Source organism: Scatophagus argus, chromosome 2 (genome assembly GCF_020382885.2).
Source record: "Scatophagus argus isolate fScaArg1 chromosome 2, fScaArg1.pri, whole genome shotgun sequence".
Classification (NCBI taxonomy): Eukaryota; Metazoa; Chordata; class Actinopteri; family Scatophagidae; genus Scatophagus; species Scatophagus argus.
In genome coordinates, this window is record NC_058494.1 from 20,573,162 (window position 1) to 20,587,101 (window position 13,940).

General features: G+C 42.9%; 1 protein-coding gene across 1 annotated transcript; it reads left to right on the top strand.

The window, feature by feature from the left end:
• Window positions 1-233: 233 nt before the first annotated feature.
• On the top strand, window positions 234-10,086 carry prelid1b (PRELI domain containing 1b). Its single transcript, XM_046417109.1, has 6 exons — window positions 234-465; window positions 1,477-1,677; window positions 2,143-2,368; window positions 3,784-3,897; window positions 4,406-4,484; window positions 9,761-10,086. The coding sequence occupies exons 2-6, from the start codon at window positions 1,586-1,588 to the stop codon at window positions 9,880-9,882; spliced, it is 633 nt and encodes a 210-aa protein (XP_046273065.1). The 5' UTR covers window positions 234-465; window positions 1,477-1,585; the 3' UTR covers window positions 9,883-10,086.
• Window positions 10,087-13,940: the final 3,854 nt, after the last annotated feature.

Consider the following 13,940-nt stretch of genomic DNA (forward strand, 5'->3'; position numbering starts at 1 on the left):
TTTGATACCAAAGACCCCCACTTTTATCCAGTATAAGTTGGTTTTCATTTCAAACATTCACTCTGTTAACAAAATATTTGTTAAAATGATATGAGGCCCTAAGTGAAACCTTTTTTTTTTGTTCTCGGGATAATATAAAATGGAAGAGAGTGGATAATAAAAGCTATAATAATAAAAGCCTCATGAAATCACTTTGGTCCACACTCCGGTACAGTGGGGGGCAGCATATACTGACCAGGTCGCTTTGTAACCCACCATCCACCACACGGAGAAGTAGTAGTACTATTAGTGGTAATAATAGTAGTACTTTGACCATTCCGACCCACCAGACGGTCACGCGTGGGATAATGGATGTAATTAACTTCAGCTAACGTTCGTCATCTTGTGGGCTACATACACAAGAAACAGGCTCATTCTCTCTTACGGATGTTTATTAGCCCAACGGTTCATTAGCAGTCATTTCAGGTAAGACTTCTCCTATTTCCTGTTCCTGAAACTTCAACCCAGCGCTAAGGCGAGATCGATTAAATACCCGGGGTTAAGACAGCTGTCATGTTCTCTGCGCAGACATGATGGCTGTCACTCCAACCCCCCGTCACCGTTACATGTACCACTGTCAGCTTAGCTAGCTTAGCTGAGTAATTTAAGTCACTTTTGAAGAAGTTGGCTTGCTAGCTTGCCGGCCAACTGTCCGAGGAACATAGCAGTGACATTAGCCACCGAGCTAAGAGGAAACCGTGACCTCAGCTGTAGTACTGCAGTGTAAAGCCGCAAGTCAAGGTGTCGTGTGTTAGTAACGGTAATAATCAATCAATACCTTAATCAATACCGTTTGTGTTATCGTCCTGCTGTCGGAAGAAGCAAGACTTTGATGGACGTCTCTTATGGCATTTATTGTGTAGAATGTAAACATAAGGATGGCATGCGGCGCTTTTTAAACTATAACAGATCGATTGTCATTTAATCTGGAATACGCATGGAACATATTAGGAGCAATTACATTAAGCAGTAAAAAGTACCTTCTTCAAAGCCCAATTTTGTATACACGAACACAACAAATGTACATTATGTCCCTAACGTTACTATTCTGGAATCATCTTTGTATTGGTTTGGATTACAAACCAATACAAAGTGGCTGACTATGGCTAACCAAGCAAATTAAATACATACAAATGAAGCACATGATAACAATGAACAAGGAAAAAAAAAAGTCCTAAAAAATGCTGCCATAAAGCAGCCCATTTCACTGATATGCAGCACTGCCAACACTTGCCTAATGTACCAAGAGATGCTGAGGAGATGGTTACCACTGTATGTTATTACAAATTACAAAATTCATTTTGTTATTTAGGCGTGTGATTGCACAATGTGAAATTTGAACTTGAATATTTATTTAGTTTGTAAGTAATTCTTATTTTGCTTCTTGCCGATGGTCGATAGATTTGGTAAATGTTGTTGTCGTCTTCATATTTGCAGGACTGTGCCGGACTTTGGATGGAGTCAGCATTTTTATGGTCTTGTGTAGTCACAGCAAGGGACCTCAGGGTTCGGGATTCAGGCCATCCCGCACATCAGAGAGAGAAGAATGGTCAAGTATTTTTGTAGTAACACAGACATCAGGAGTACGTGGGACCATGTTGTCTCTGCTTTTTGGCAGAGGTACCCTAATCCATACAGGTATTGCAATGTTTTGATTGTCAGTATTTCGTCACACGGGGATATTGTAAATGTGATGGGTGGCCAAAGTCAGCACAGCCTTTGAGATATGCTAGTTTTAAGTGGCTCAGTGCATGAAATTAGAGCGAGAACCCACAGTAAGACCTGCTCAAGTTTGTCTTGATAAGAGAGACTATAAAAAAGCAGACATAACAATGACTCAAACAGAGAACTGAAAAATCACATCAGAGAAGTAAAACAACAAAACTGTACATGCGGTCATGTGAAAGACCGTTTTTGCTTGCTGTATTCATTCCTGATTTTCAAAAGAGCCATTAAGAGATTCATTACTAAAAGGCAGAGATGAAGGACAAAATCAGTTCTTCTTCTGTACCAAAATATATCTCCAGTTTTAAAACAAATATGATCCTGTTTCAGAACGGTAACTGTCTATCTGATGTGGCTGTGCGTCTCTGTATCCGTCAGCACCCATGTTCTCACAGAGGACGTTGTGTACCGGGAGGTGACTGAGGACCACCGGCTCCTCACGAGACGCCTCCTGATGAAGACCAATCGGTTGCCTCGTTGGGCGGAGCGGTTCTTCCCCGGCGGCATGTCTCGCTCTGTTTACGTCATCGAGGACTCCATCGTGGACCCTGTCAACCGGAGCCTGACCACCTATACCTGGAACCTCAACCACACAACTCTCATGGTGAGGCGTCTGACTGCCTGTGGCTTCTTGATTTAAAGGACCAGTTCACCCAAAAATGAAAATTCAGTGACACACGCACACACACATACATACCAGGGGAAAGTCGGATTTTGTCTCTTAGTCCACAAAACATTCCTGGATCTTCATAGCAGAACGGCATTACATCATTCTTCTAATGCTGCAGATGGGGAATTGTTTTAAAATGTTAAAAAACAAACTCGGCTGTTGTGGTTCACTCTCGGTGCTCTCATAGCGTCAATTTCGGCAAAATGAGGCAGCTGTTTTCATCTTAAAAGCTCTAAAGAAAACACTTTACGCTAAATGGTCAGCACCAAAAACCAGACAGATTCAGATAGTGATGAGCTGGTGAACACTGTGACATAATTAGCAGCCAGATATTTAGTTTGCTTAGAAAACGAATGGAGACAAACTGAAAACAGGGTAAATGTTGGAATTGCATTCATTAGTCAGAAAACACGTCCCCGAATGAATGATAATGTTCATCTTATGTTGTTTGGCAACTCTTACCTGCTTACCAAAAAGTGATTTTATGTCAATGTTGTGTTGTTTCTACTGCCCCCAAGTGGTCTAAAAAATTGCAGATGTGAAGAGTGAAATTACCCTTAAAGTCTTGTTTTTGCCAATGTCCCACACTGCAATTTACCACCTTGCTTCAGAGTGTTGTGGTCTGACATCTCTGTGGGATTTCATTACAGGTGCGGTATTACATTGTGTTACATATTACATTATACTGGAGCTGCAGCCTGCGACAGCTTTGAGAGAAATGATGTGGGTCGTTGGTCACTTGTCGGAGCCAGTTCAAAGCAGCTCATAACGATACACATTATATGTTTGAACTGTGGTCGATATGGACACGTTGTTGACGGTCAGATTGACTTGCAGGGTTCCTGTACGCACTTGATATTCAGTATTTCAAATAACACTGGCCCAGCCCTGTTGCTCTCAGAACGGACTAAAAGTGATTAGCGCAATTTGTCCACTTGGAGGCGCTTTGGAGATGTTTGAGGACGTCAGTGACACCACAAACTAAAAACTTCCTACCTCCCACAAGGTCAGAAACAAAGGTCTGACATTTCAAACAGGTTACAGGCCTCACAGTTCTTCTGTTATAAGCTTTTCGATTAAAGCGTGCAAAAGAGGGGAAAATCTCAAAGAAAAAGCATCAAAGCATTAAACGAACAAAGAAGCTTACAAGGAAACTCTGTCCACACAGAGCATACCAGACAACTGAATTTATTTGCTTGTTTTCACTCTACATCAACTCCCATACGTTGAAACTATACATTAAAAAAATTGTATTTGGTTCTTTAAATTTTGCTCCCGAACTGCATGTTAAATGAAAGCTTGTCCTGCACCTCACCCAGCTGTCACTCTCTCTCTCTCTCTCATGTTAGTCGGTGGAAGAGCGTTGTGTTTTCCAAGACTCGGGGGAGCAGCCGGCCACCACCCAGCTGAGACGGGAAGCGTGGATATCCTCAAGTATTTACGGCTTCTCCAGACCTATTCAGGTACTTTCACCCTTTTCGTGCAGTGAGTGAAAAAAGAAACTCTATGAAAAGTCTGTCTGATTTCAGATGCAAAGCAATACGATAGCAGCCAAGCATGGCTGGATTTATTTAGAAGGAAGGGCCTACTTTTGTTTGTCTTAGCATGTAGGAATATAAATGTATGCTTCATTTTAATTAAACGCATTTTTTTTTTCCCATTCCAAAAGCGTAACATTTTAAAGTCCTTTGTTTGTTTGGTAGGTCATAGTACGAGCAGCAAAGGTGTGGGAGCTCATGTGCAGAAGCCAACATAAAGAAGCTGGAGATACACAAGGGGGGGTGGAGGGGTGTGTGTGTGTGTGCTGCCAAAAATATGTCAACTTCAAATTGTTATTATTAGATGTGGAAGATGTGCCAGGCTTGCTTTAATATCCCCAGAGAGCAGGAGAGAGAGGATGGCTGTTAGCCAAGTGTTGTTTGTCAGACGTCTCCCCCATGTAAAGCCGTTTCCTGTTCTGTCTTTTCCCAGGAGTTTGGATTGGCCCGTTTCAAGAGCAACCAGGTGAAGGCCATGAAGGGGCTGGAATACGCGCTGTCTAACCTACAGGGTATGTACCCTTCACCAGCAGCCACGAGAGAAAAGTGCAAGGGAAAGAAAAAAGGGGAAACAACACAGGTTATTTTTAACTATTGCCATTTCTGGAAATGGAAGGACTCAGAAGTTGGGTTTTCTTCCCTCAACATAATTTAAGACATCATACACTGTTTTGCTTATTTATGGTTTAATTTATCCATTTTCTGTATGTTAGATTTATGAATAAACATCTCCATGATGTATGGAATTGCTGAATGTTAAAAAGTGAAGGGACTCACCCCAGACGTTCAGATTTTACCATTTCATGATCCTGAAGAGGCAAACGCTGTTTCCTTTTTATTAGTGCAAAACTGACCTGGGTGTGATTCTGGAAATGAAAAGTTGTCTCAGCTAAGCCTCTCAACCTTCCTTAGAATTTTTCCCCTGCGCGTTTGTCTCGGAAACAGGTTAATTTGAGAAGCCCGGAGGGTTTTTGTTGTTGTTTAGAAATACCATGAGGCTGCAGAGGGATGTGAAACCATGACAACTGCAGTGACAAATAGCTTGGATTTCTGAATTTAGGCTCAGACCCAAACAGTGCTGCATAAACAGCATACTGTAGAGCAGGTCATATGAAAGGCACTTAAAAAGCCCTTCCTGCCGTTAGCATAAACATGACAAAACTTCAGGCTAATTAAAGGTGAAGTATGTAAAATGTCGGTCTTCAGTAACAGATAATGGCAGCTATAGAAAACTACACGATCTGAAAATGTGTGTCCCCTCCTTCGCAACATGGGCTGTAACTAAAGATTATTTTCACGCGTTATGAATCTCTTGATTATTTTCTTGATTTAACTCAGAAATGATTTGATCCATTTAATTGTGAAAATAACCATCACGAGCTCCAAACTCCAGCACGCAAAGCTGACATCTTCACGTTTCTGACTTTATCCAGCCGACAGTGAAACACTCACACTCAGCTCTCATCACGGCCCTTTGCTGTCAGACACAAGTCCTTCATCCCTCATCCCGCACACAGAAATCACAACTTTTAGAGGGCATCTTTTGGCTGGCTTCAGTTTTCTAAATTTCAATTTTCTTTAATCAGACAAATCGATGCAACACAAAACGGTTCGAAAAGTCTTGTTTTGCTCATCGGAAAGGTGAACTCAAATCACGGGAAGCAGTTAGATGAAAACTGCCTGGTTTGGCTGTTGGGCCGTGATCAAGCGAGGTTCGCCTTGTGTGTTGTGCTGATGCAGCGCGCTGTTGTCTGAAAAGGACATTCTCCCACTGCTGTGATTCTGTCCCGCTGCCCCATTGTTGATGGCACTGCAGGGATTGGCATCAGGCTGAGCATTGTGGTGAGTATTATAGCAGCGGGGGCATCCATCTGCCATCCCAGGCCTTGCCCAGGGTGATGTCACATGATGCCGTGTGTGAGCCTCAAACAGTAGACGGCGTAGCAGCGGTAGCGCCCGTCTCCCTTTGTGTGTTGTGTGTGTGCTGATACGCAAGCCGAAGCAGAAAAAGAAAGTAAACGGTGTTGGTATAGAAGTAGAGAGTGTGTAGTTTAGCTGACCCTAAAATAAAACCTGCCGCGTAGTCGTGACATTTTTAGAGGAAAGTTGGTCATAGCAGTGTTTTTCTTTTCTTTTCTTTTTAAACAAATGACTGTTTTAATGCCTTAAATGATGTCCGACGTCCAGCTGACACACGGGTCATCAGGCGTTGACACTCCTCACTGCAGTGAGGAAAAGAGGGGTTTGTCTTGTTTTAAATCACAATCTTCTTTTAGTGACACCTGAGTTGAATAATATTTGTAGTAGATTAAATAAGTGGGATTAAAATAGATTAAATAAGAGAGCGTGTCCCCTCTACAATGAAAAATCCAGGACAATCTCTAGAACTGTTGTTTCAGACAAAAAAACAACCCCAAAATGCATCATTTTGTTCATTTGTTGGAGACAAGTCAGACATTTGCATCTAACAACTAAAGTGTTACTGCACTTTGCCATCCACTGGCAGTACAGTCAGTCTCAAGTGATGCAGAACAGAGAGGACGTCCAATGTTGCTGCTTTTTTAAACTTAAAGCTCCTCCCTGTTTGGCTGTTTTTATGCATTCTGACCTGTCCAGTTCGTCCAATGTCCCTGTTTGGACAGATGGGTGAAGTGAGAGACAGGGACGGTCAGCAGCGTCCTGTGAGGGATGGATTTATGGAGCCATGCCTCGTCGTGTCAGCTGATCCTTACGTCCAAGTCTCCAGATTGATGATCCGACACAAAACTCATCGGCGCACACTCAGCAGACGTCTTCTGATCTCCTGCTGTGAATAAACTGTCAGTTAATTAGCATTACTGCCCGTCATGAACTGCTGTAAACGCCCCGAGTGACGGCTGATGCAAAACTATGAAACTCACTGAAAGTCACTGAAGTTTTCGGAGGAGCTGGCACTCAAAATGTCCTGACATCAGTTAACTCCAGCTTACGAACTCCGTCGTTTGACTGAAAGCGATTGTGCTGCAACAAAGGCAGAGTCGCGCCGATCGTCACTTGAGCGTTCAACCTACGCTAATATCGTTGGGTAAAAAAAATATTTATTTTGCTGTGCGTGTTTTTGAATAACAAAATGTTTAGGAAAAAGTGTTGTGAAATATTAGAACTCATTCTTTGACGGATGTCACTAAAACATAACCCGCTTAACTTACTCTCTACACAGGAGAACCATGAACCCCAATATGGGACTTTTGTTGCAACAAAACTACACCAAGGCAGTAATCAGTAATACAGAATTATTGCGGCGAAGGGGAGAAGAGAAGATTGTTGACAGAGTGAAATGAATAATGTCGAGTAAAGAGACGATAAAGGAAGGAAGGAATGGAAACCATGATAGGAAAGATCAGACTGGGGAAACCAGCAAAAAGGGTCCTCACAGCCTTGAAATATCAGAAGTTTACCAAATGTCTGGGTAAGTAGTTTTAAGTACGTTTTTAATAAATATGTTTTTTTTAGGCTGAGGTTTTCACAGTACCAGAGCCACTGCAAAAAGAAAAGAAAAAAAAAACACTCCTGATCTTATCCTTTTTTTAAATCCTCACCCGGCACAAGGTGCTCGTACAGAAAAAGTGACCGAACACACACCAACAAATTTGTAATAATGTTAAAATCTGAGCAGCCTTGGGGTAAAAGTCTGATTGTATTGGGTTGGAAATGAGCTTATTCATCTACCTGTCACCTGCTGAGGCACTCAGCTGCCATTTTCTGCTTTGAACCGCGCTCATCAACTGACACAATCATTCATATTAGTTGTAATCAAACTAACAAAACATCACACTGTATAGAAACTTGATAGAAATCTCTTCATGGCACCGCGTAAGATCAGTTTTTTGTGTGTGTGTGTGTATCTGATACTGTTACACAAGGCAGGATTTGATTTGAAGGGGCTTTCACACAAGCGTTGATTTCGCCTTTCGCTTTCAGTTCGTGGCTCACCTGCAGCAGACTGTGCAACAGCCAGCGAAGCAAATACACCCAAAAAGTCAACGGCAGTGAGGGAAAGAAAACCCGCTCCTCACCTCAAATTTATTTTTAATACGGGCCGACATGCATGGTGATCAAAAGTTTGCACCTTCTTTCTGTTTTGTTTTTGTTGTTGAAAAGGTCTATTATATAGACAGAAGTAATGGGGCACCTGATCATTACACCAACAGGGACTTTAATGATATCTCGTTCTAAACACATACACAGGCGGCTTTGCAGCTCTAACAGCTTCCACTCTGCTGGGAAGGCTTTCCACGTGATTGTGGAGTGTTTATGTGGGATTTTTTGCTCATTCATACAGTAGAGCATTTGTGAGCTCAGGCACTGATGGTGGACCAAAAAGGTCTGGCTCACAATCTCTGTTCCAGTTCATCCCAAAGGTGTTGGATGGGGTTGAGGTCAGGACTCTGTGTGGGTCAGTCAAGTTCTCCTCCACACCAAAGTCATCCAACCATGTCTTTATGGAGCTTTGCTTTGTGCACTGAGACACAGTCATGCTGGAATAGAAAAGGGCCTTCAACAAACTGTTGCCACAAAGTTGGAAGCATAGCATTGTCCAACATGTCTTGGTATGCTGAAGCATTAAGATTTCCCTTCAGTAGAAGTCAGGCGAGTCCAACCCCTGAAAAACAGCCCCATGAAGAGGTGTGTCTGGATACTTTTGTCTGTATAGTGTATGTGATTGCTTCCTTTTGCTTTGGGCCTTTATAAATCCCCCCCCAAATCTTCTGCGTCCAGTTACTGTCAGTGTCCAAATGTGGAGAGGTTTTCTCCCTGTGCCACAACCCTCCCAGGGAAAAACACGCTTTGTCGGAAAGCACCTGAGTGCGAAGGAAACCGCTCGTCTCTGCTGTCTTTCCGTCTGTCTCACAGTTTAGGGAAACTGCTCTGCCGTGCTGTTGTTCTCATGTGAGACACTTAAAGTTTGAGGGTTCAAAGCGAGGTCAGACTCAAATAGACCGCGTCAGCCCGTGCCACCGAATCCCACGTGAGGCAGATCATGGCAGCAGACGGATATGAGCGTGCTCACTTCGAGACTGTTTTTTTCAGGAACATTTTCTCTTCTGAGAGGAAGGTCCACAGTGATTTGGAAGTTTTTACCGCCTTTCTCCAGTCGCTTTACATAATTGTAGTGGTAACTTTACGTGTCTGAACATGCGTCCGCACCACTGTTACATAAAAGCCATAACAGTCTTTCTAGGTCGGACCTGATAACATTTCTCTAACACTTTCAGCACAGCACAAGTCTTAATTGAACACCGTCAGATTAACCGAAAGCCTGCGACAGCTCAACTTAAAATACACCCAACGAGTGAGCCAACCGTTAAAAAGAGAGATTCTTGTCAAATTACTGTCCACTTTCTTGCAGTACGACTGGGGCAAAAGAGGTCAGAAAATACTTTGTGTCCACCACAGTAATAGTCAGACCAGCTGTCTCCGTCCTTTTGTTTTCAACTTGGATTCATGTCAACAACGTCGGCGATTACAAAAAACATGACGGGTCGTCGTTGAGTAAGCCCTCAGTTGCAGAATATGTTTTTAAATCCATCAGTTTTGGCAAAACAGAAAACTTCTTTGTTCTCACAGTTGTACTTTTCAACTCAGTTGCAATTCCTCATGGGGCTTCTTTCCATAAATGTCCTGCCATGTTGTGCTTGATGTCTTAAAAAAAAGAAAAGGCTTAAGAAAACATGTTGTGATCCTCAGTGTTTTCATCCTCTTCCTGTCCTGTCTGTCCCTCTTTGTGGACACTCTCTCGGGCTCACAGGAGAGACGTCCCAGCGGCTGCTCAGGGACACAGTGAAGGACGCGTCGGAGAAGGCCAAGGAGGCGGCCAAGAACCTGGCGTCGGCCGCCGCCGTCCCACAGAAGCCCCAGCAGTTCGTCTGACAGGACGGGTGACGTGAACGCAGCACAAAGCCTATTTGAGTGACTTGACCACAGTGGAGTTTTTCGCTAATCTCTCTGTTTATTGTCTTAAAGGCGGGGACACACGGGAGGCAAAAAGCACCGCAAAGCGCCACAGTGGGTCCGTTTGCACACGAGCAGCAGCCTACCTGTTCAGTGTACAAAAACACAATCTCTGATAGGCCGTCCATGTGTTTTCTTGGTCGGATTCACTTGCGGCGCTAAGAGAAAATGAAACAGACACAATCCCTGCAGATCGCAACAAACGTGGAACTCCACATGGTTAACATGGACGGCCAAAGGAAGCAGGCGCCCCTCCCCCGCCGCTTCCCGCTGCTTCGTGGCCCTTTCGCCTCCAGTGTGTCACCGCTGTAACACGGCAACCTTGCCATGATATCAACCGTTTTCTTTTGTTTCTATGCTCGGCTCTCACAGGATACCTTGAACAATATGACTGTGTCACTAAGGCTCATTAGTGGCATTATTTTAGATCATTTCTGCCTGTTGAAGTAGCTGATGAAGCTGATGTTATTGTAAACATTTCAGTGATTGCATTCCCTCTTAGCTGGAATTGTCTGGATTTTTCTGCTCCAAGACTTGAATTATATTTAAAAATAAAAAATAATGTATTTTGGAGGAATGTTATTGTAATATGGAGTATCATGTAGAGTTATTTTAACCAGGCATTAGCAAGATGTTCATAAACAGAATCCACTGGACTTTTAGCTGAAGAGCTGAACACGTTTCGCCGCTTGTTCACTAATATTCTGAACCAACCCGCCAAGTCCAGTGCTCGTTGTCTTGTGTTTTCTCTTTGTCAACTTGAGCTTTAATAAATTTGATTAAGTTATTGATTTAATTTGGCCTCTCTTACTGCTCTAACTCTGCTGTAACAACCACACTTGATGAACTCTGACCTTTAAACGCTGGTTAATATTCCAGACTACAAAGCAGTTTCACAGCTGCACAAACCAAACAGGAAGCCTTCTAACATTCAAATATCTTCATCTGCATACTCCTGCTGCTTTGTTCAGTTGAAGGTTGGCACAGTGTCGCGTCGCCCCCCCCCCCTCCCCACTCAATCATTTAACACACAATCAGGCTGCAGCAGTTTTTATGTATAAAACATTTTAATTATATTACAATGAGAGAATACACAATACCTTCAAGTGTTTGCTCAGATGTAGCCAGCACCAGGTACTCGTGTACACACACTCACACACACAAAACAAAAAAAAAGGAACTTATTTAACATCTTCTGAATGCATATTACACATCTGCTAAAAAGGAACATATTCACAGGTCTCTGGCACAGAACCCTCCCTACTATGCACATCCCATCAGCCCACACAAAGTCCCCACCATCCTCCTCCTCCTCAACTAACTCCCCAGCCAATTCGCCCTCCTCTACAGCCGCTTGGTTCAGAAGATGAACAGTAATGCTGGTGTGACGCCCGTTTCAGAGCGCTATGACTGTAGAGAATTACCCCATACCTAAAGACGCTAACTAAGGAGAAAAGACACAAAGGCTGGGGTCTGGAAAGCAGGAAGCTGACCTAAAGCATACAAGTAGTTAAAGCTATTCATCTGGAATCTAAAGGAACTCTTACTAATCATTCAGCATGGAAGGTTAAAAAGTGACCATTTGTTTGGCAGGAGTAATATTTCATGGAAGTCCTCGTGTCGATTTTGTAAGCACTTTTGCTCAGCAGGCTGAGGAATAAGATGAGCCTGACCCTGTTTTCTGTGCAGGTTGTCCTCCGTCTGCACTTCCCCCAGATTTCAGCCCTCCACCCACCCGCCCTCTCGTTCTCGATCTCCGACTTCCCCAAAAGCCAAGCTGCGCCTTTGTGCTCTAGCAAACCCAACACGCTTAAGTAAATCTCTGTGCAACAGCAACATGAAAGCAAATATCAAACCTTGTCTGTACTTGCAAGTCAACAACTTCTAGCCCCGATCTCTCTGACGACTCTTGAATTACACTTAACAGGAGCTGGATGAAGAGGACCGCAGTTCAAGGGGTTGAAATTAAAAGAAACTGATTTAACAGTCTTCATCAGTTGGTACAATCTCAGCTTTTTTTTTTGTTGTTGTTAAAGAAAATCACTTTTTCCAAGGCACATCATTAAAATAATTTCCATAAACACTGTCCATCCAGCATTCACACAAAGTGTTACCACGTCCCGTCAACTGCTCAAAAACCGGTCAGTCTTGAGTTTGTGCTATGTATATTTTTCAATGACGCCACTGAAAAATTATAATCTCATATCTGGCCCTCGGCTCATCGTTTCACTGGATCACGTTTCTGCTGGGAGGTTCTGTGCAAGAGAATAACTTTATGCCATTAATATGGTTTATCGAGTTGTTCATTTGACCAACAAACTGAAACAGGACATTTTTGCTACAAACAGTCATGTACGAATCCTTTGACATGAATGTAAACTCTCAATGACAAAAAGAATAAAAACAGTTTTTTCCAAAAAAAGTTTGTTTTTTTTTTTAAATCTCTACTTAATTATTTTTTTTTTCTTGCCCTCCTGCAGTGTATGGAGAGAGTGCAGATAGGAGGTAAAATTCATTAAACAAAATATAGAGTTGGTCACCAAAAAAAAAACAATTTAAATGCACCACAGAGTCAAAAGCAAAACCACCTGCTTGTCTTGAACCCCCCCTCCCCCCCTCAGAAAGCACAAGATGGTAATATTGCTGTGTCTCAAGAGGTCCCCTGATCAATGGGTAACACTATTTCTGGGACGGACCACTGGAAGCACGGAGGATAACACCTTAAGCTGCCATCGATTGGATTGTTCTTTTATCGCTCCTCTCCCAGTGACTCCCATTGAACAAACACATCGTCAACATACGAGAAACAACAAAAAAAAAAGAAAAAAAAAAAAGAAAGACAAACACGCTTCAAGCCCAGAAGTTTTGAACCCTGTTGATGACCGTTAGGGGCGACTGGAAGCTGCCATGGGAGTTTACCAGTGTGTGTGTATGTATGTGTGTGTGTGTGTGTGTGTGTGTGGTGGTGGTGGTGATGGGGGGGGGGGTTGTTTGTCTTTTTTCCTTTCTGTGACAGAGGTGGCACTGGCAGACGAGCGGGCATCCAGAGGGTGGACTACAACAACAACAACAGCGGCTTCTCAGTAGAGACCAAAGGGGCTTTTCTCTCTCCCTCTCTCTTTACATTTATTTAAAATGAGGTCTTCTCTTCAAGTGCCCCTTGCTCATGGAGGAAGTGTTTTGGCGTGGTAAAGGCTGAAATCGAAAAGCTTTCAGCCCCGCCAGGAGGAGGGAGGATGGGATGTAAGAGCAGGACGGGGTGGGGGGTATGACCTGAGTAGGGACTGAGGGTGAGGAAGCGCGAGGAAGAGGAGAGGAGGATTAGGGAGGTTCGAAGGCTCACCAAGGCACAGGATGACAGCAGGAGAGCCACCCAAGGGAGAGGGGCCAGTGTATGAGCTCCCCTGCCCCCAGTCTCTCTTCAACAAGCCTGGCCTCATGTCTGTCTGTCTCTCATATATATATATACATATACATATATATATATTTATATATATATATATATACATACACATATATATATAAATATAGATATAGATATAGATAGATCGATACATATACTCACTCTTTTTTGTCTTTTCATTACAAGAGAACATTTAGGAAAATATAATACAAAATTTAATACAAGAAATATAGACTACACTGGCTAATATCACTTTTAGTGACGAGTAGCAAGCTTTTTTTATTTGTTTTCTTTGAGTCTTTTGTAGTTTTTTTTTTTATTATTATTATTGTTCTTTTGGTCAGACCTGCCACGATGGCCTGGCCCTAATCTTTTTTATTTAAGTCATGGGACACCAAGCTCTAATGATTGCCCGAGACTGAGGCCTAACGGTCATCAATTAGTCAGAGAGCGACAGCGGCGCCTCCTCCGTCGATAGTGACTACTGTGCATAAGTTACAGACAAAGTTAGAGAAGGAATTTCCTCTGCATTGGTCTTCAGCAGTGTCCAGAAGCTCCACAAATAAGAGGCAGA